The sequence below is a fragment of the Arachis stenosperma genome, chromosome 8 (assembly GCF_014773155.1).
Source record: "Arachis stenosperma cultivar V10309 chromosome 8, arast.V10309.gnm1.PFL2, whole genome shotgun sequence".
Lineage (NCBI taxonomy): Eukaryota > Viridiplantae > Streptophyta > Magnoliopsida > Fabales > Fabaceae > Arachis > Arachis stenosperma.
Window position 1 is genome coordinate 3,187,953 of NC_080384.1, and position 23,757 is coordinate 3,211,709.

General features: G+C 40.6%; 1 protein-coding gene across 1 annotated transcript; it reads right to left on the reverse strand.

The window, feature by feature from the left end:
- Positions 1 to 323: 323 nt before the first annotated feature.
- On the reverse strand, positions 324 to 3,453 carry LOC130943603 (uncharacterized). The gene is made up of 10 exons (XM_057871545.1): positions 2,880 to 3,453; positions 2,621 to 2,715; positions 2,428 to 2,495; positions 2,285 to 2,328; positions 2,058 to 2,135; positions 1,821 to 1,974; positions 1,502 to 1,654; positions 1,287 to 1,397; positions 911 to 976; positions 324 to 820 (listed from the first exon to the last, which is right to left on the reverse strand). The coding sequence occupies exons 1-10, from the start codon at positions 3,143 to 3,145 to the stop codon at positions 722 to 724; spliced, it is 1,134 nt and encodes a 377-aa protein (XP_057727528.1). The 5' UTR covers positions 3,146 to 3,453; the 3' UTR covers positions 324 to 721.
- Between the last annotated feature and the right edge of the window lie 20,304 nt (positions 3,454 to 23,757).

Genomic DNA, 23,757 nt, shown 5'->3' on the forward strand with positions numbered 1-23,757 from the left:
AAATTGTATATAAAAGATGATACAAACATCACCCATCCTTCCAAGTTCCAAATTGTGCCTTGTCAGTGTTGATTTACACAATTTGGGATTTTTTATAGTCATGCTTTCTCATCATATTTGGCATCATGAATTAAACTCAATTTTGTAGAACTGCATCTATTGAATATATTTGAATATATATAAATCACTAACGAAGGCTTCAAAAGTGGTTACACTATAGAAATATATAAAATCACAAACAAAATCCATTTCAAAATTAATTTTACTTTCAAGATAAATAATATACACTAGTACACCTTGAATATGAGAAAGAACAGAACAGATACTAAGAAATCATCAACTCCAAAGCTTAATTATCTTCAAATGAAGATACAAGTGGAAAATTACAAGTGCTCCATTGTTTTGCTAATAATTGGCATTACAAACATTCCAAATGGCATTTTTCTAAAATATGCCCAAGTGATTACAAGAAGCATTTGCTTCGCCTCAGAAATAAACTAAGTAACCAAAGCAAGTGAAACAATGAAGAGAACCAAAAATAAAATGTCAAAACCGGAATAAGAAAAAAATATTAAAATTGAAACAGAGAATGAAAAGAAATCAACTATTTAATTGGTGTGACTAACGCTTCTGCTCCATCTTTGATTTATGCAAGAAAAAAGGAAAAGAAAGAATCATCATCATAAATCTCAAATGTACACAATCATACTCAACTCTCCATCTATTGTTCAGCAGGAATGGCAGCAGAAATCCAATCAGAAGCTGCCATTTGAATATCACTCTCAATGTGAGTCGAAAGAGACAGCGGCGTCACTGCGACCTGCTCCCGCCAAATCACACGCAAAAGAATTAGTTGAGAATAACAAATTACTGCTGCTTAAGAATACAGTAATTCAATATTGCAACTTACGTATCCACTTTCAAGTGCTCTGTAATCCATATCTTCATCTATATCTTCCTGCTCCTTTTCCTGAAACTGAATATGCAAGAAGAGCTTAAGTAAGTTCACTTAAACAAAATATTAAAAATCATTTAAATGCTATTCAAAACCTGCAATCTAAATCATATGTGATTAGATGTGTCAGAGGTAGTGAGTAGAAACTCAGAGAAAGGTAAGCTTTGTGAACAACTTTAGTTTTTACGATAACCTCTCTTCGGTACAAAATGCTATCTTTTCTTATTGGGAAAAAACAAAACAGATTAACTTAATATTAACAGGGTTCACACATGATCCTCATGCCAGAATACTCAATGAAGATTGTTTTTCTTCTCTTTTTCTTTTTTACCTCTAGTCTGAAGTACTTCTTCACTCTGTTGGAATTGGATTTTCCTGAAGCTCCAACTGATTCAATAACCTCCAAGTTCTTTTTCTGTGTAGCCAGTCGACGAGCTGCGCCCTGAAGAAGACAAAGATGAGGAAGATTCGAATTAGATGCATGAGAATAATTTGGGGATTACACAAAGCATAAACATAATTTCTTTGAGCAAGTGGATCACTTACAGCTGCAGAGGCATCCCGTCCAAGCTGTGCAAACTGAAGGCCAAGGCCACCTTGTTGATTGGCCATGAAATGACCAGTTGGATAGCGGCTAGCTGACACAGCTAGCCAGCTTGGCGTGGATCTCCACGTACTTTGCTTGGTTAATTTGAAGCCCTAAAAAGAAAAGGATAACACTGCATTCATATAAACAATTTTCCCAGGGAAAGAAACAAGTATAGAATATCAAACTTCAAGCATACTTGGATTTTGAACAATCAATTTTCCCAATAACTAAGCACGGATGCAGCAAAGCATTTGAAAATATAGAAATTTTGCACACCTTGTTCTTTGAAGGTGATGTGGGAATTTCTATATTCAAAAAGCAGCTTTTGGGAAAAGTTCCCTTCTCAACATCCCTGATAGCTGCATTTATCAAAGGTAAACAGACTTCAGCTGCATCCTTGAAATCAGTTTCTTGACTTTCATCCTTCTTCCTACAACAGGATGATACCAATTCATAATGTCCAGCAAGAAGGCACAGTTAAAACTGGATATAAATAAACAATCATAAACTTACCAGTTTAATGATATCGACAAAGCCGGTACACCAGATAATAATGCCTCTCTAGCTCCAGCAACAACACCTGAGTAGAACCTGGTGAATTTTCATGAGATGAGCATTGGTCTACACAAAGGGGCTACAAACACTACTTTCAAATGAAACTTGGAATTTCGCAACTATATGCGATATGTTAGATTTACAATTATTACATATTCATCTCTAACCATAAGAGAACAACTTACATGTGATGACCACAGCTGGATCCCCGGTTAATCCCACTAATAACCTGAATTGTAAATCATATATATCATCATCCACAATCCTCAGCATTGGATGTGAGAATAAATGCACAGATAAAGTTTAATTGTATGATACAAATACTCACCAGCATTGGCTTTGACCATGAAAACAGTGCCCCAGATAATGCTAGTGACACACAATCCACAGGAGTTCCTGAATTTAGAAAACAAGCAATATCTGTTAAAATGATGTTAACGATACAAAAATCAATACACAGAAAAATTTCATGAATTTCCATCAAATTGACACCAGATGAAGGGATATAATTGAAGTATTACCTGAAATCTCAAATGCTGAGGCACCACTAACTTTAGCAGAACAAGCTTCCACAGTTTCTTTGAAAGTAACAGAGTGCCCAGAAACCGATTTGTCCCTAAAGCAACCATTTTACGAACTAACAAAATTACAAAACACATCACAATATTCAATAACAACACCCACATCAATTATTAAAAAAAAAATCCGAACTTTGAAAAGAACCAGGCACCCCACAAATCGGTAACACGAAAAATCAAAGTGAAGGAGAAAAAGACCCACGATTGAGGAACACAGATATGGACATTGTAGAGGCCTTGACGAACTAGGGCTTCGACGAGGTGAGTAAGGCCAGGGGACTCAACACCATCGCTGTTGGTAACCAACAAAATGGGCTTGGAAGGATCGAATTCAGGTTCGGGAATCTCATCGATAGAAGAAGCGGGTTCGGGTGGGTCCTCATTGTCCTTGGATCCTTGTTCTTGGGAACCTTTTCTGTTTTGAAGTGCTTCTTGGAGGTTGGAAACGAGGCCAGGGGGCATCATCATCTTGGGCGAATGAATTTGAAGATTCGTTGAAACAGGAAGTGAGAAATGACGGGAAATTTGGGGAATTTGGAAGATTCAAAAAACCCTAATAAGGATGGGAGAAAGGGGAAAAGAACAGAAAAGAAAGAGAAAGGAGAAGGTGCGATAAAGCGCTGAGAATGGGAAAAGTGAAGAAAGAAAATAAATTTGGATAGAAAACAAAGAAAGAAAGAAAGAAAGACCGGTTCTCCCGGCGATTACGTGGAAACTGTACACAAAGAAAGTTGTTTGCTTTCAGAATTGGAAAGAGGGTTCTTCATTTTAATAACTAACAAGAAACGGATCTAACTGAAGCTCAATCATTTAATTCCTTACAATCTCCCAAAGCTTCGGTTTTTACTTCTTAATTGTTTAATTTTTTAGTTAATTAACCCTAATTAAATTTGAGTAGCAGTGTTGTTGACTCACTCAAATTAATTACGCGCACTAATTGATTATTTGTTTATTATTATTAGTTTATTACTGTAACTTTCAATATTGGATTTTGCCGTCTGATATGTGGGTATTCTTGTTATTGTTGTGGAAGGTTCAAACTTCAAACAAAGAATGATTATACTCATGGAAAATTTATTTGATGACGCCAATCATGCACTTTTTTGTGCACAAAAGTTCAAACTTAAGACTAATCAATTAACTAAACAAATATATGCCAGGTTGTAGAGATAGTAATTATAATTATTCCAAGGTATTAGGTTGTGCTTTAATTATTCATTTAACAAAAGATTAACAAATTAGAGCAAGGGCTTAATTCATAACTTCTTTTTTCTTATGAACTTTATGTTTTATTGTTTATGTCATTTACAACCTTTTAAAAAAGATGTGTATGTCACATAGTCAGATATTATTATTTTTGTTCGTTACCTGAGGATGTCGGGTACTTGACGGGTCGGATAGTGATGAGAGGGTGCGAAAGAGATCCTGGAGTGACTTAAAGTAGAATGTGGGGCTTAAGCTGAAGATTGGCGAAACCGGTGGTCGAACGGGCGACAGAGGGGGATGGCCACCTGCAAGGACACTCCGACAGTCAAGTCAGTGTCCGTACGAAATGATAGCCAAATTAAGTAAGGTGATGTGTACTTTGGGGGGAGAGCTGACCTCTCCCCTTATATACTGTTGCTGGGCAGGCCCATAAATGACCTAGCCCACTAGCTAGGAAGCTTCTATGAGCTGTCCCAGTCCACGTGGGAGGTGCAGGTCGTTCCGGTTTCTGGGTCGGGGGTTCGGGTGTTGCCCCGAGGATACCGACCCGACCGGTTTGCTGGGCGTGGACTTGAGTCGTGGTGGCAAGTCACGTGGACTTCGGGTCGGGCGTCGACCGGGTCGGGTGTTAGGAACCGACCCGTTAGTTTTTCCTTGAGGGATAGTTCGTGCCTGGGTCAGGGGTGGTGCCCCGACCCGGCGGCTAGTTGGGCTGGACTTGTAATGGTCCGTAACAGTGCCCCCAAAGCGCTAGCCTTGAGGTCTGGAGCTCGTCATGGATTTGTTGAATCGTTGTGATGTTGCTCCGTCGCAACTGCACCCGAACAGTTGGGCTGCCATTCGATGCTTCGAGATGGTTTGTGAATATCTGGAGCTTCCGACCTCTATGAACGTTTTCCTCTACCTTTTCCTTCTTACGAACCCCTCTCGGCAGGGGAAGGCGAAGAAGGGGTATATGTCCTTCAGGGCCCAACAAGGTCGTAGGATCTTTGGCCTTTTTGAGGACTCCTTCCATGGTTTTAAGTCTACTTTTTTTCAAGGTCCGGCCAATTGAAGGTCATCAACCCTTCTGGCTTACTGCCGAGGTGGAAAGGCGGATCCCGACTTACTGGAGCTTCGGGGCGGGATCTGATTATTTGATAAAGATATCATATGACAGGTTGAACTCGGAAGATCGTAACATCGCCGACATCTTGTTGGCCATTTTTGGCGAAAAAAATCTTAACTCTCGTATGGTTATGGGGGACCGAGAGGCCGATCGGTTGTATGTAAGTGAGTTCTTTATTTTTTGTACTTTGTGTTTACTCTTCTATTGCTCATACCTTTGCCCTTTTTTACTTTCGGTTTCCATGGCTGGCGGGAAGGAAACCTTGGTTGAATTGATGAGCCTCATCCAACGGGGTGGTGAGGACTCTTCGGCGAGTCAGGACCAGGAGGACGCCGGGGAGGTTAGTGGTCAGGACGACGGGGCTGACCAAGGTCAGTCGGACAAGATTGAAGCTCCTCTTGAGAATGCCTCGGGGAAACCAAGTGTGGAGGCGGAGGCTCCTTTTGACGATGAGGATATAGGGTTTGGCGACGACGACTTGAAGGTTGTTGGCAACCCGAAGAAGAGGAAGCAGGACTCTGGGAAGGCCCTCTCTGTTATGGAAAAGAACTTCGATGCTAGGGGTTTCATTGAATCGCAGTTGCTTCCTGGCACCGAAGAGTTTTTTCGGGATGCCGGCCTTTCTGGGCAGGTGAGGTGGATCTACCGCAGCCTTCTTCGAGCTGCTACTATCGCCAAGAAGGTGGAGCCTGTCTTGGGAAATTATCATGCTTTGGAAGGAAAACTTCGGAACTCCCAGAAAGACCTGACAGATTCAAGATATCGGGAGGAGTCCCTAAAGACGAAGTTGGCTGAGCAGGAAAAGAAGGCTAAGGAGGATGCCAAAGAGATCAACAGGCTGGTGGATCGGGACCTCGCCTTAATGAAAGATTTGAATACCTCCCGTGGTGAGACTGCTGCTGCTGAGAAGAAAGCCAAGGAATTAGAGAAAAAACTGAAGTTGGCGGAAAGCTCGGCGGCGGCTGCTCGTTAGGAGATGGCTGCTTTGAAGAAGAAAAATAAGGAGCTTGCAAAGGGGGCCTGGGAGGCCGTGAAGCTGACCGAGGAGGGGATTAAGCTCTACGTGGCCGTGTTGGCTCCCGAGCTCGATCTTTCTCAAGTTGGGGCTCTCAAGATAGTTGAGGATGGGAAGATTATTGATATCCTCAAGCCTTGAGATGGATACTTCTCTCAGCTTTTACACTTCTTGCCTTTTCTTTTGTAATTTGTTTTTATTTTTGGGCCTGTTTTGAGGCGCCTTTTTAGTTGTAATGAACACTTTGGCACTTTATTTTATTTAAGCCGTTTTTATGATAAGTGTTTACTTGCTCGGGCCGTCGTGGCTTTGCTTATTTTATTAATTTGCTTATTCGGGCCATCATGGCCTTTTGGTTTACCGCTTTAATGACATTTACTGTTTTGTCGCTTGTTGCTTTTTGGGTTTATAGCTTTGGGTCCCTTTGGTTTTCGGGGTGATCAATCCTGAGTTTTCGTTAGGTCGACCGCCCGCCATTTTGTCGTTCCGTCGTATTTGTCGTAAATCTTGCAAAAGACAAGGTTATTATATATGCTTACGTAGAACTTGAAACAAAAGGGAAAATGTGACATATGATTAAAGGAAACGGAAATAAAGGAAAATGGAAAAGAGTAAAGTGGTTATGGTAGGGTCGTCCAGCCGTCAGGTTGCTTCCTTCTATGTGTAAAATATTTTCAGGTTTGTCATGTTCCATGTCCTCGGCACCTCGCTTCCATCTAATTTTTCTGGCTTGTATGCACCTTTGTCGAGAACTTCTCTTACCCTGTAAGGTCCTTCCCAATTTGCGGCCAGCTTGCCTTCTCCCGGGGGTCGGTGGCCCTATGTCGTTACATCGTAAGACCAGGTTGCCTTCCCCGAGGCTTCTCTTTAGCACCTTGGCGTTGTATCTTAGGGCTATCCTTTGTTTGATTGCTATCTCTGTCAGGTGTGCCATCTGTCTTGTTTCATCAACCAGGTCTTAATCGATCGCCTCGTTTCCTCCTCCGAGAAGTAATCTTGGACTCGGCTCCCCTATTTCGACTAGGATGACTACGTCGACCCCGTATGTGAGTCGGAAGGGGGTTTCGCCGGTAGATGACTGGGGGGAGGTCCTGTAAGACCATAAGACTAAGGCCAACTCATCTGCTCATGAGCCATTCTTCTCTTCGAGTCGTTTCTTTAGCCCATTTAAAATGATTTTGTTCGCTGCTTCTACCTGTCCGTTGCTTTGAGGGTGCTCGACTGAGGAGAACTTTTGCTTGATTCCTAGTCCTGAGAGGAATTCTTTAAACTTCTTGTCAGTGAATTGTGACCCATTATCTGATATGACAGATTCCGAGATTCCGAACCTTGTGACCACTTGCCTCCACATGAATTTTTGACAGTTTGCTAAGGATATACTGGCTAGTGATTCTGCTTCTACCCATTTGGTGTAGTAATCTATGGCTACTATCAAGTATTTTACTTGTCCTAGTCCGGGTGGAAATGACCCCAGTAGGTCGACTCCCCATTGGGCGAAAGGTCGGGGTGCCATCATTGAACTAAGTTTCTCAGGTGGAACTTTGTGGAAGTTGGCGTTTTCTTGGCATTTTTTGCATTTTCTGACGAACTCCTAAGCGTCCGACATCATCGTGGGCCAGTAATACCCTGCTCGGATGATCTTTCTTGCTAGTGCTCTTCCTCCAATGTGATGACTACAACACCCCTCATGGACTTTGCTTATGACGTAGTTCGTCTGGTCGGGGCGTAGGCATTTGAGCAGGAGTTGGTAAAGTCCTCGCTTGTACAACTGCCATTGTATGATCACAAATTTGGGGGCTTCCCTCCTGGTGGCTTGTGCCTCCTTCTCATCTTGGGGTGTTTCGCCGTGCTCTAAGTATCGGAAGATATGGTCTATCTATGAGGGGGGCTTGGGGTCTGGGTAGTGCATAAGATGATTGCGGGTTCAGTTGTTAGTCCTTGTATTAGAGACATGTTCCCCGTCCCAGGCTTGGTGCTTGTTAGCTTGGAGAGGAGGTCAGCTCGGGCGTTTCTTTCCCTGGGAGCATGCTGGATTATGACTTCCTCGAAGTTTTTGCATAACTCTCTTACCTTCTCTAGGTATTTTTGTAGTAGTGCGTCCCTGGCCTGGTAGCTGCCGTTTATCTGGGACATGACGATCTGGGAGTCACTGCTAACTTCTATCTTGGATGCTCCGATCTCTTTAGCCAAGATTAGCCCTCCTATCAGTGCTTCGTATTCCGCCTGGTTGTTGGAGACCGGGAAATCGAACATGATCGACTGCTCGTAAGCTACCCCCGCTGTGTTTTCGAGAATGATCCCAGCCCCTCCGAACGTTTGGTTGGATGCTCTGTCAACGTGGAGCTTCCATCGTGTGTTCGGTATGTCGGGTGCTTCTCTTGTGACTTCTACCAGGAAATCTGCCATTGCTTGGGTTTTGATCGCTTACTTGGGCTCATATTGCAAATCATATTGGGACAGCTCCACTGCCCATGCCATCATTCTCCCGGCGAGGTCGGGTTTCTGGAGGACTTGCCAAATGGCTTGGTCGGTCCTTAGGATGACCACATGCCCTTGGAAGTATTGCTTGAGCCTTCTCGACGAGGTTAGTAGGGCGTAAGCCAGCTTTTCTAGCTTGGTGTATTTCAACTCCGCCCCTTGGAGTACTTTACTGATGAAGTATATTGGGCGCTGAGTCTTTTCTTCTTCTCGGACAAAGGACCACCGCCATGGCCTGTGTGGTCACTGCTAGGTACAGGTACAGAGGCTCTCCTTCTCTGAGCATGGGTGGTTTTGAGAGTATCTTTTTGAAATGGCTGAAGGCTTCTTCGCAAGTCGGGGTCCATTCGAAGGCGATCCCTTTCTTCATTAGGTTGAAGAATGGGAGGGCCTTTTCTGCCGAGGCTCCGAGAAACCGGGATAGGGTCGTGAGTTTCCCGGTGAGCCGTTGCACATCTTTGACGCACCCTGGGCTTGTCATTTTGAGGACGGCTTCGCACTTGTCCGGGTTAGCCTCTACCCCCCGTTGTGTTATCATAAAGCCTAGGAACTTCCTAGCCTCCATAACGAATGCGCACTTGAGCGGATTGAGCCTCATTTTGAATTTTCTTAGCGCTTTGAAGACAACTTAGAGGTCGTCTATGAGGGTGTTTGGCTCTGCTATTTTTACCAAGATGTCGTCGACATAGACCTTTACTGTCTTACCGATGAGGTCATGGAAGACTCTGCTCATTAGCCTTTGATAGGTGGCCCCCGCATTCTTCAGTCCGATTGGCATTACTTTGTAACAATAAGTCCCTCCTGGTGTTATGAACGCCGTCTTCTCCTCATCAGGTCGGTGCATCGAAATCTGATTATAGCCGGAGTACGCGTCCATGAACCTGAGGAAACGATATCCTGCCGCCGAATCTACCAAGGTGTCGATGTTGGGAAGGGGGAAAGAGTCATTAGGGCATGCTTTGTTCAAGTCGGAATAGTCGACACACATTCTCCATCTTCCACTAGCTTTTTTGACCAGGACGACATTGGATAGCCATGTCGAGTACTCGAGCTCTTTGATGAACTTGGCTTCGAGTAGCCCAGCTGTTTGTTTGGCGACCTCCTTGGCCCTTTCTTGTGACATCTTTCTTCACCATTGTGCTACTAGTTTTGCGTATGGTTTGACGGCTAGTCGGTGGGACATGACTTCGGGATCCAAGCCTGGCATATCTGATGGCGTCCATGAGAAGAGGTCGCCGTTTGCCCTTACAACTTCCATGAGGGGGCCCTTGAGTTCATAGGGCAGATTTTTGCTTACAAAGGTGAACTGTTCAGCCAACTTCCCTATCTGGAACTTCTCCATGTCCCCTTCCGGTTCTGGTCTCGGCTTGTCTTCTATTCTTACATCCAGGTCTGCCAAGAGCACATCGGCTGCCTTTTTAGACTCTCTCCTTAGGGAGAGGCTGGTGTTGTCGCAGGCGACCGCCGCTTCCAAGTCTCCTCTAATGGAGCCAACAGTTCCTTTGTCTGTCACGAACTTTATCGTTAGGAGTTTAGTGCATATCACGGCTGAAAATTTGTGGATGGTTTTTTTCCCTAGAATGATGTTGTAGGCCATGAAGTCTTTGAAGACTACGAAGTCTGCCATAACCGACCTCCTAGCGTCACCGGCTCCAAGGCAGATTGGGAGAGAGATCGTCGCGTCGGGCTTTATATAGTTGTCGCCTAGTCCTATAACACCGTGTTGGTGACTCTTAAGGTCGTGCTCCTTGAGTCCATGGCGTCAAACACGTTCCTGAATAGGATGTTAGAGTCGGCTCCAGTATCGACGAGGATTCGCCTGACTAACCCGATCCCAACCATTGCCGAGATTACCATGGGGGTTCTCAGGGAGATCATGAAACCACTGATCTTCTAGGCCAAAGGATATCATGGGGAGAGGTCCTCCTTTTGAGGTGGTCGGACCTCCTGCCGAGATAGAGAGGATCCGGGTATCCTTCTTGGCTGCTGATTTGGATTTGGGGGGTGTGGGGGGGGTGTCACGTCCGATCACGACGTTAACCACAAAAGTTGGGGGGTTGTCGGTGGCCGCTGTGGGCTCTTGTCTTGCCTTGACAGTCCGGCTACGATCTTCTTCTGAGCGCTCCCATTCTTGTCTCCTCGGTTCTCGAATAAGCCAGGAGAAGTCACTTAACTTTCCTTCCCTAATGGCCTGCTCTAAGGCATCTTTGAGGTCGAAGCAGTCTTGGGTCTTGTGACCGAAACCCTTGTGATAATAACAGTACAGGCTTTTGTTGCCCCCCGTTCTCTCTTTCAGTGGTCTGGGTTCGGATAGGATTCCCTTGTCCGCAATTTGCTGGTAAACTTCCACTATGGGCACCGTGAGTAGCGTGTAATTTGTGAATCTTCCCACTTGTGGGGGTTGTTTGTGCTACTTGGCTGGGGTTCCGTCCCTGGGAGCCTCCTTATATCTGTCGACCTGAGGGGCCTGCCGAGCTGAGGGGTTGGGGAGCTGCCGTTTATTGGCTGCTACAACCTGACTGACTTCTTTGTCATTGATGTATTCCTTGGCCACGCTTTGAATCTCCTGCATGGTCCATACGGGCTTAGTTGTGAGGTGCTTCCTAAAGTCCTCATTTAGCAGGCCATTTGTTAGGCAAAGGCTAGCAACCGAGTCCGTAAGGCCGTCGATCTCCAAGCACTCGTCGTTGAATCTGTCCATGAACTTTCTGGTCGGCTCTCCGAGTTTTTGGGTAATCCCTAACAGGATAATCGGGTGCTTTGCCTTTGCTATGCGTGTTGTGAATCGAGCCAGAAAGCTTTGGGAGATGTCCGCGAAGGCCGTGATAGACCCTTATGGGAGTGCGTTTAACCATCAGATCGCTGAGCCGACCCGCGTCACAGGGAATGCTCGGCATCTGACCGCGTCGCCTACCCCTTCCAAATTCATTCTTGCTTCAAAAGCTATGAGGTGTTCCTAAGGATCCTTCGTCCCATCATACCTCATGTCCGTTGGCTTGTCGAAATTCTTCGGAAGCCGGACCTTGAGGATCGAGGGGTGGAAAGGGGTGGCCCCATGATGATGGGTTCCTGTTGTTTTTTGGCTTTCCCTCTTTAGGACTCCCCGTGGCTCTCGGATCTGTCTTGGTGAGGTCGAGAGGTCGCCTGCGTGTGTGCTTCATCGCACTTTGTTGGGCTCCTTTCTCGGCTCTCGTGTCTTCGGAAGGGGGAGCGGGTGCGAGTGCGGGATCGACTGGCATCGCCGCGGGAGTGGCTGACGTCTCCGTGGGATCGACTCCTCGCTGCCAGCTCCCGTTCGAGGTTTTGCACTCTGTGTCTGAGTTCCTGCATGATCTTGGCGCTATCGGCTCCAATCCCTCCGAAGGGACGTCTTTCGGGGGGTCTTGGTGTAGATTTGTTGGTTGGATTGAACGGGGGATCGCGGGTACTCGACGGCACGAGCCGTCGAACTCGCCCTGCTCAGGCGGGCCCCTCCTCCTTCGCGAAGGTCCTCCGACGTGGGAAGTCGCTCCATGTCTACTCCAGGATCCCCACAGACAGCGCCAATGTTCGTTATCTGAGGATGTCGGGTACTCTACGGGTCGGATTGTGATGAGAGGGTGCGAAGGCGAGACCCTGGAGTGACTTGAAGTGGAGTGTGGGGTTTGAGCTGAAGACTGGCGAAACCGCTGGTCGAACGGGCGACAGAGGGGGATGGCCACCTGCAAGGACACTCCGACGGTCAAGTCTGTGTCCGTACGAAATGATAGCCAAATTAGGTAAGGTGATGTGTACCTTGGAGGGAGAGCTGACCTCTCCCTTTATATACTGTTGTTGGGTGGGTCCATAAATGACCTAGCCCACTGGCTAGGAAGCTTCTATGAGTTGTCCTAGTCCACGTGGGGGTGCAGGTCGTTCCGGTTTTCGGGTCAGGGGTTCGGGTGTTGCCCCGAGGATACCGACCCGATCGGTTTGCTGGACGTGGACTTGAGCCATGGTGAGTGGTGACAAGTCGCGTGGCCTTCGGATCGGGCGTCGACCGGGTCGGGTGTTAGGAACCGACCCGTTAGTTTTTCCTTGAGGGATAGTTTGGGCTTGGGTCACGGGTGGTGCCCCGACCCAGCAGCTAGTTGGACTGGACTTGTAATAGTCCGTAACAACTTTGATAATAAAAAATTTATATTTAATTTCATATAAAATTGATAATTAAAAATTATTAGATAATAATTTAGTCAAATTTATTAAATAATTTAACTATTTTTATACCCTAAATAATGGCCTAAAAAGTAGATCAGAGTAGAAGCAACTTAACAAAATGCTGGAAAGAATACTAAATATTATGCATGGGAGAAGGATTAATGTTTTAACCTTTTAATTAATATAATGTCGGTCGGGTAAGTGTGAGTATAATGAGACAGCACATTATGACTGGCATAACTCAACTGCTTTTGCTGAGGTATAAAACTCCATTCCTAACTTCTGTCGTAAAAAAACATTTAATAATACCTAACATTAATGCATCATCAATATCCCAACCCATCTAGCAATTTCTTACTTTTGTATATATCTATAATATCTATAGATCTATAGATATATAACGAGAATGCACCTTCGTACCCAACATTTTCCTTTTTAATTTAATTTTCTATACCTATATTTATTCCGAGTATACATATAATACAATGATTCAGTCAATTGGTCAAACCAAGTTGAATGCGAATAGTAGTTCCAAAATTGTTGTGAGGACTCAAAACTTCATATCTTCTAAGTTATAAAACTTCAGAAAATATGTCTGTCCTAACTTGGTATTCGAATAATTATAATTTTTATAATTATAAGTTTTGTTTTCTCTGGAGACAGATTGAGGAATCACGGATCAATACCAATCAATTTATAATGATATTATTAACAGAGCTCAATCTATTAGCAGATTGCATTATTATCTTAACGTGCATGACGTTAGTGGTTGTTAGTGCTGTCATCAATTTAAATAGTGCATTTGTGTGTGACAGTGATAATTAGTGTGCAATCATATTATTTTAGATTATGCTACGTCTACACTAAAATCAGTCACCAAAATCAATCACAAGTATAAAATATATGTTGAAATATAAATACATATTAAAAATAAATTAAACTACATATGTATTTATACACAAATATATTAGTAGCTGATTTTAATGACTAATTTTAGTGTACAAATAATATTTTTCTATTATTTTTTACTAGTGGTTATTAGTCTCATATATATTTACTAGAGTTAGTCAACTAAAGTTAGTTTCCTCATTCTTTTTACTTATTTTTTAACTCGTATATAAACCCTTTTGATATATTGATTGCGTTGAAATTTACTACTATAACAGAATGTGTAGTTTTGTTCATATCTTTCTTCTTCCCTCATTATTTTCATTCTATTTTCTTTCTAATCATATCATTTTCACAAACTCACCCAACTCAAACATTTATGACTGAGCTTTTTCACACATGAAATTATTTGTTAACTCAGTGCCATGAGACAGTGGTAGCTCAGGTTGTGATTTTAAGATTGTCAAGAAGTTGCACTCACAATTCAATGATGCATCAAAATGCAACAAACGGGAAGGCACAAAAATATTTTGACAACAAAACTTTTGTGTCCATTTATTCTTGACAGCAAAGCTAATAAAGTCTTAGACAGAAGCAAGAAGTAGCAAGAAGAAAAGAAAAGAAAAGAAAATATTTACAGAAGGGACCAAGCAAAGAAAGCTCTTACAGTCACAGGGGTTATTTAATCAAAGGTAACGAACATCTTTTGTCACATGCAACTGTCTCTGTGTCCCTATCAACTATTACTCTTCCTACCCTTTCGTTTCTTGGTTCTGCTTCTCAATGCTGACACACGGGCCCTGTTCTCAGTCTCCTGAAATTGAGAAAACCAGCTTGGTTTCTAAAAAGGAGAGAACACGTGAAATAACAAACCAGCCATGAGCCATAATTCTTACCCTTGTTACAACCACATGTTTCAATGCACCAACCAGCTCGAACAAATACTTGTATGCAGACCGGTGCGGCTCCTGTAGAACAAACCTTCGAGTAGGGATTAGCATATTAACAATGATGCACACAGAAGGCAGAGGTTGAGGCCTGCATTCCAATATTTTGTAGACAATACAGCATGATGGCAAAGAGGAAAATCATTTTCTGGGCATTTTATGTCTTAAATCATGCTAAAACTCACCCTTTAAGATAGGTCCTATGCTAAAACTCACATTTATTGATTTATTTATAATGAAATAAGTAAAAAATGTTGTGAGTTAATATTTGCTATTGTTTTTTTTTGTAATATGAAGGGGCCTAAACGGTCTCCTTATAACCCCTGTAGACATGAGGTGGTCAAACAAGATCTACATGTAAACAGTCTCTCTGTAGACATGATACATGACAGAGTTCAATGGCATCGTTTGATTCATGTAGTCGACCCCACCTAGTGGGACAAAGCATTGTTGTTGTATAAAGAGGCCTAAACCAAAAAAAAAAAAAAAAACTCAAATACAAACTCACAATACGGGGTACTTGACTCCCAATTACATCACCATGAAGAAGAGAAACAAGTTCATCAGGAGGAGAATCTATAAAATCGAAGCTTTGAGAGAGCCTATAAAGAAAATGGCTCTTCTAATTTCTTCCGCTGTTGGGGTCTTGTACAGTCTTTCATAGCAGCTTCTTTCCAAGTTAGGATATGTACTTTCCATGATTTGGGGTGCAGTAGAAACTGCTTCCTCCTGATATAGATTTTTGAAAAAACCAGTAACAAGGTCAACCAACTTTGAAGGATCTTCTTCCCAATCCCCTTCATTGTTCCTGACCTTCAAAATCCTGTTTCTTCTCCTTCTGATTATGGTTCTGGTGTGGAAATAACAAGTATTTCAATCACCGTTAACCAACCAAATGTCTCTCAATTTCTGCATCCATAGAATCTTTTCCCTGTCTAACATCTCTTCTAGTTCCTTATTGAGTTGTTTTTCGAGATCCTGTATAAAAGGGTTGTTTCCATAGCTTGGTGCTCTTTGAATTCCGGTTAACCTATTGAGCAGCTTCCTTTTTTTCTTGTGAACATTGCCAAAAATTTTCTTGTGCCACTTTTTCAGACCCTTCGCCATCTCTGAAAGGGCATAATTGAGACTGTCTTGCTCTTCCAATTCAACTTAAGAAATTCCTCAAAATCTGGGTGCATACTCCACATCACCTGATTCCTAAAAGGTTTCTCTCTCTACTGTATTTGTGGGGTTCCAGGGTGATGAGTAAAGGATGGTGGTCTGAATTTGATCTTGCTAAGATATCTACTTTTGCGTCTAGAAATTTAACCCTCCAGACTACATCTGATAAAGCTCTATCCAACCATTTGAAAACTCTCTCTAAGCCTTCCCATTGCGGTCCTTTCCAAGTGAATTTTGAGCCAACATAACCTAGGTCAATTAGGCCACAACTTCTAATCCAGCCATCAAATTTCCTACAAGCATTAATATCCACCCTTGCTCCTCCCTTTTTTTTATGTCTTATGATGGTTATTATTATTACTTCAATAAATTGGACCACTAAACAAATACAATAAACAAGCCCAGCCATTATGGAACCCAACCCATCTATTAGATTAGGTCCCATTCTTTCACATTTTTTTTGGTCTTGTTCACATTTTTTCTTTAAAAATCTGACTATCATCATTTAAAAAACTAATTACATGCCAGCTAAAAAACTTTAATATTTCTCATATTAGACCCATTGCTAATATCTCTCATAGGTTTAAGCAAAAAACAAAAAAAAATCGCAAAACCCAGCTGAACAGCCCGACTTTCATGGCAAAAAATTTAAGAATTTAATTTTGATGCATAACGCCACATCAATAAAAATAACTACCTTATACACTGTTTACGTGAATGGTCATCCAAAAGAACAGATGTGATTGCACAACTGTGTAAAACGTTTTACACCATTAGTGCATTAAAATTAAACTCAATTTAATGCCTTACCCACAAAAAAGTATTTAAATGTTACCCACATAAGATCCAACCGCAACCAAGAAACCAGAAAAGCAAACGGCATGTGGGACGCCTCTTCTGAAGGGGCGCTTTCTAACACTCACCTATCGACTATTACTCTTCCTACCCTTTCGTTTCTTGGCTCTGCTTCTCAATGCTGACACACGGGCCCTGTTCTCAGTCTCCTGAAATTGAGAAAACCAGCTTGGTTTCTAAAAAGGAGAACATGTGAAACAACAAACCAGCCATGAGCCATAATTCTTACCCTTGTTACAACCACATGTTTCAATGCACCAACCAGCTCGAACAAATACTTGTACGCAGACCAGTGCGGCTCCTGGAGAACAAACCTTCAGGTAAGGATTAGCATATTAACAAAGATGCCCAGAGTTGAGTGATAAATGTACCTGTATATTGGGAGGAAGCGGCAAGCCTTCCACCACGTGGGCCCTCGGAACCTGCATAACTTGAGTGCCACCTAAACCATCTCCAAGCTCAATGCTCCAAGATGGTCCATTGTGTATGCCCAACAAACTAAAATCAAAAGTGGGTCTCGAGCCACCTGGATATGGTCTTTGAGAAGCACAGAAGGCAGAGGTTGAGGCCTGCGTTTCCAATATTTAGTTGCCAATACAGCATGATGGCAAAGAGGAAAATCATGTTCTGGGCATTTTATGTCTTAAAACATGCAAAAAGAAGGAATTATAAACACAGCTCTAAGTGAAAAAGCAGCACAATACTATCTACTTCTATTAGAATTTCCAATGCTCTTATTACAGAGAAATATATTTCAGTAATTCTTTATTTATCACGTAAAGAGAAAGCTGAGGAGAACTTATTGGAAAAGTTATTTGCTCACATACTATTTGGGAAGAACGTGGCGCATGCAAGTCCATCTCATCAGCATCAGAATCAACATAAGGATCCACCTGGGTACGCACTTAACAACAGTCGATAAAACCAATTCAATAATTCCCTTTTGTCTTTTGGTACATCACTTCAATAATTTTTATTAGGGCCTTCCTAAGGGTACTTGTTAAGCATGTTAAAAGTAGTCAAGTAGAAAGTTTAATAGGAAAAGGTAAATTAAATGAAAACATTTGAAGTTTTCTATTCATTGAATGCTACTTTTATTCTCTTGAACCAAATACTCTTAAGTCACTCTTTAGCTAATCCATTCATAATCACCATTGTCAATGATGCAAAGAAACATTTTTAAGCACGAAACTCTTGTATAAAGAAAATATTTTACATATGAATCCCCTTTATACCTACAAGTTTCCAAATAAATGATTAGATAGCATTTTTAAGTCTTCTCCCAACTTCAATACAAATCTTATTTTCCGCCCATTGTGGGTTACCCTCAGTTTGCATTTGATCCCCTACAGTGTAAGAGAATATGCTGTTTAATCTCTGAATGTTTACTAGATGAGAACTGATTACCGTTGGTCTTTCTGCAGCTTTGAACGAGAAAAAGGAAGGACTTGCAAAATCTGGAGACTGCAATATTGCATATGCTCCTTCATTATTATATCTCTTTTGACCAAACTGCAACATAGAAGACCTTTCAAGAGATATGCTACTTCAGATGCTGCAGATCTCAAATTCCCAATTCCTTGTAGAAAGTTATGTTTTATCAGTCAAACACAATAAGAGCGTGATGCTGTTTTGTTTCAAATCATAAACACCTCTCTGTAATAATTTCCATTTGCAGAGCTGCTACTAGCTAATAAAATGCAGACATATTGATTTTGACTGAATTTTCCATCATTTCAAGGTTATGGAACTTGAAGACATGCATTCCAACATACTAGATTTCCAAGAAAATATAAAAAAACAAACAAACAAACAATTGTATAAACAGAAAAGTGCTAGTTACATATACACATATGAACCTGTGGGTAGTCTGGAGCACTAAAAAGTGTATATAGCTTTCCTGATTCTACATCGTGATCCAAGCTATATCCAATCATCATGTTCCCATGTAATACACTTTCTTTTTTCTTCTTATGTTGTCGACCATACAAATTTTAAGCAACTTACCATGTAATACACTTTTTTATTGATTTTCAGCAAAACAGTATAATACATAACTACTTATTCTTATTGACACGTTGATAAACTACAATTTTTTCTTATTCTTTCTCAATTATTTTTATGTATTATTGAAAACTTCTCTATTTGTTATTTATATTATGATTATTAGCAATTATTGCTTGTTCTTCGACTAATGACGGAGCATAATTTTAACTTTCAGACTATGTATTTAACAAAATTTCTTAATGTATTGGTGATTGGAACAAGACATGTTTAATGTGTTTTCAATTTTTCAACTCCAATTTATGAGAATGGACCTCGACCAAATTTCACCTCCTCCTCCTCTACTAACTCAGACCGAGATATAACTTATGAACCTTATAAGTCACGGTTGACATTTCTACTTCGGTAAAAAAATTACGTATATTTATAATCTAATTTGCTCATATAAATTTTTTATGTCAACTTTCAATACATCATAACTTCTTATGAGGTATCTGCTACTCTATATATTTGAATTGCTTCACATTATGTATATATCTTATCGTATATCAAAATCAATCAATCAATCCATCCGAAAATAAAATTGGCTATTATTTCAATCCATTTTATTTATGGTATAAATTTTTATTATTCAATATTCAATAATTAATTGCTTTGAGTAAGAAATTCGTCAATAAGTTGCTGTGGGTTAGAAAAATTCTAAGACAATTAATCATTACATCCTTAGATCATCCAATCGATTCGGTCAACGAATACATTCGAACTTTTCAATTCGCGTCAATCAAATACTATATGCTATCCATGAAAAATTGTTCTCAAGCAAAAAAAGTATCTCCCACATAATTATATTGATCGAACAACTCTTACCATTCAATTATTTTTGAATAAATGTCGACTAAACAACGTTTGGAGATAAACATAACTATATCACTTCCTAATTTTTTTTTATCAAAACTTTATTTATTTATTTGTTTATCTATTTCATCTGTTTGATCATTCACATTTTAATCTAACATTTTCACTACCAATTTTTTTCAATTTTTCTTTTTTTTTTTTCAATTTAACAAAGTTGAGCTTGGGGGCTGCTATAATCACAATTCCGATTTATAGATCAGAAAGCTCAACCTGTTTAATTGAAAACTTTCACAGTCAAGTTTGGGGGCTATGATCCGTCAATATCAGACCCACTAAGTAATTGCATGTGGCACAACAATTCTATAACAACAATTCTATAAATACAAGTGACTCACTAGGTCACAGGTACGCCACTTTGAGTAGTATTATACTTATCTTCTACTTCTACTAACTTGAGCGTTGGAGTCCCTTTGCAGTTCTACTAACTTGAGCGTTGGAGTCCCTTTGCAGGTGCCCAACGCCGCCGTCCTTACAAGAAGACGATGTTCCTTCCTCTCACTTCCAAGGAAAGTAAGTTCAAGCACTAGCAAAACAAGCTATACCTCGGAGTTTAGTTCCACGTCGAAACATAAATGATAAACAAGGGCAAAAAAGAACCTTGAAAAAGATCAACGGCGAAAATACAATTTTAAAACACAATGATGTAATGATAGGTACCTGTTAACAAGGGAAGAACAGAACATAATGAATGAGAAGATAAAACTTGCGAGTGAGCGAAATACGATTTATGAATTGTTAGCTGTGATGTGAAGTCAAAAACACTATTTAAACTAGGTGAGAAGAAAATACAATCTTGAAACACAATGATGTAATGATAGGTACCTGTTAGCGCAGGGAAGAACAGAACGGAATGAATGAGAAGATGAAATCCGCAAGTGAGCGAAATACGATTTATAAATTGTTAGTTGCTATGTGAAGTCAAAAACACTATTTAAACTAGGTGAGCGAAAATACAATCTTGAAACACAATTATGTAATGATAGGTACTGTTAACGCAGGGAAGAACAGAGCGGAATGAATGAGAAGATGAAATCCGCGAGTGAGCGAAATATGATTTATGAATTGTTAGCTACGATGTGAAGTCAAAAACACTATCTAAACTAGGTGAGCAAAAATACAATCTTGAAATACAACGATGTAATGATAGGTACTTGTTGACGCAGGAAAGAACATAACGGAATGAATGAGAAGATGAAATCCGCGAGTGAGCGGAATACGTTTATGAATTGTTAGCTGCAATGTGAAATCAAAAACACTATTTAACTAGGTGAGCAAAAATACAATCTTGAAACACAATGATGTAATGATAGGTACCTGTTAACGCAGGGAAACACAGAATGGAATGAATGAGAAGATGAAATCCACTAGTGAGTGAAATACGATTTATGAATTGTTAGCTGCGATGTGAAGTAAAAAATACTATTTAAACTAGGTGAGCGAAAATACAATCTTGAAACACAATTATGTAATGATAGGCACATGTTAACGCAAGGAAGAACAGAACGGAATAAATGAGAAGATGATATCTTTTTGGTAAATGGGTTGAGGCATAATCTTTTGAGTATAAGTCAATTGTGTGACTTAGGTTATTTAGTAACTTTCAAAAGATTAGAATGCTATGCTGTGAATGAAAAGACAAATGAAGTAGTGTTTATTGCTTAGCGTTGTAATAATGTGTATGGACTTACCCTTGATGAACTAAAGGATCAAAATGTAGCTTGTTTTCATTCTAAAGAATCTGAAAAGTGGCTATGGCACAAGAGATTGGGTCATGCAAGTATGTTTCAAATAAACAAACTTATCAAGAAAGGATTAGTAAAAGGTCTTCCTTTGATAAGGTTTGACAAAGATATCACTTGTGATGCTTGCCAAATGGGAAAAGAAATAAAGAGTTCATTTAAATCAAAGGAAGACATCTCTACTAAAAGACCACTTGAATTGCTACATATTAATTTATTTGGTCCAACAAGAACTCAAAGCTTAGGTGGTAAACACTATAATTTAGTAATTGTGGATGACTACTCTAGGTTTGGTTGGATTTTATTTATTGCACACAAAAATGAAGCCTTTTCAGCATTTGAAATCTTTTGCAAGAAAGTTCAAAATAAAAAGGATTTCTTCTATAAGAAGTGATCATGGAACTGAATTTGAAAACCAATTATTTGGATCTTTTTGTGAGGAATTTGGAATATCTCACAACTTCTCTTGTCCAAGGATACCACAACAAAATGGTGCTGTGGAAAGAAGAAATAAAAGTATTCAAGAAATGACAAGAGCCATGCTTTGTGAGAATAATGTTCCAAATTTCCTTTGAGCTGAAGCAGTTAACACAGCTTGCCACATTTTGAATAGAACTATTATAAGGAAATTTTTGAAGAAAATACCTTATGAACTTTGGAAAGGTCACCCATCAAACTTAAATTACTTACATATCTTTGGATGCAAATGCTTTGTTCTAAATAACAAAGATAATTTAGGAAAGTTTGATCCAAAGACATATGAGTGTTTATTTGTAGGATATTCCACAACTAGCAAAGCATATATATAGAGTTTATCATCAAGATGCTAGAATAATTGAGGAGTTCATACATGTTACATTTTGTGATACTAACTTGGTACAAAGCATTTTGGAAGATTGTGATGCAGAAAATCAGGCTCAAAAGAACGATGAAACAGCACAAAATCATGAAAATGAAAATCCTGGACAAACTGAACCAGAAACTGCAACTGCTGAAAATCCAACAAGAAACAATCATGTTTTGTCTCATGAATCTGAAGAAAATTCTGAAACCAACAGTTCCCTGAATCCCTTGGTGACTGAATCTGCCTCCAAGTCCACCAAACCTCGTGAATGGAGATTCTTGAAGAATTATCATGAGGAATTTGTCATTGGAGACATCTCTCATAGTGTCAAGACTCGTTCTTCAACTAGAAAAAAAATTGAAGAATCAAACAGTGCTCTTATCTCTCAAATGGAGCCTCAGAACGTCAAGGAAGCCCTTAATGACCCTTCTTGGGTAAAGGCAATGGAGGATGAGCTTCACGAGTTTGAGAAGAACCAACTTTGGACATTGGTTCCAAAGCCAAATGGAAAGAAATCGACTGGCACCAAGTGGATATTTCGGAACAAGTTAGGAAAGGATGGTAGCATTGCAAGAAACAAAGCAAGGCTAGTGGTACAAGGATATGACCAAGAAGAAGGAATTGATTTTAATGAATCATTTGCCCCTGTTGCCCGAATGGAAGCCATAAGACTTCTTCAAGCTTATGCTACTTTTGTGGTTTTAAATTATATCAAATAGATGTGAAATGTGCATTCTTGAATGGTATAATAGATAGAGAAATGTATGTGGCTTAGCCACCTGGTTTTGAAAATAAAGAATTTTCTAACCATGTTTTCAAATTATCAAAAGCTCTCTATGGTTTAAGATAAGCTCGTATAGCTTGGTATGAAAGACTTAGCTCTTTTCTTTTGAAAAATAGTTTGCAAAGAGGCACCACAGACACTACTATATTTATCAAGAATTCTAATGATTCTTTCATTCTAGTCCAAATATATGTTTGTTGAGTTTGGAACACTGAAATGATGATCAAACATTATTAAAATATAAATTAAAAAATTATTAAAATTATTATTAAGTATTTTATTTAATAATTTCCAATAGGTTGTTTGATGATTTTTGTTCAAGTGTGCATGCAAGCAATTTAATTACATATTGGGCCAAAAGTTAAACAAGCCCAATTTGATCATTAAACAAATTCAAGCCTTGGGCAAAATTAATCAAATCAGGTGGCTGAATATTAAAAGAGAAAGGAAAATATTTCGGGGGTTACCTGAAACTGTAGGTCGATCTCATACGAGATCTTCTGTGCTGGTCGGAGCCGACGTGTCCGGCAGGTGTGTAGCGGCCGGAGCTGGTGTGTCCGACTTGTTGGACCTGGTGATGGTGCTGATCCTTCGTCCCCGGAGGGTGGGGGGTACCTGCAAGGGACTCCGATGCTTAAGTTAGCAAGGGTATTAAGCAGGTATTGAGTAGAATCAGAGTATGAGTTATACCTGGGTGCTCAGTGTATTTATAATGGTGAGATGTGGCCTCCTGTGGATAAGATAAGTTAGTTATCTTATCTTTAAGTGAGGTCATCTTATCTTCAAGGGAACCGCCTTTATCTTTCTGGGCTTTGGCTGCCTTTAGATTGGGCTGCGTTCCTTCGTTTTGGGCCTACTTTGGGCTCCTTTGGCGATTTGGCCGAGCTCTTTGAGAAGATGTCGGATATTGGCCGAGCTCTTTGAGAAGAGGTCGGATAGTCTAACCTGAAGAGGTCG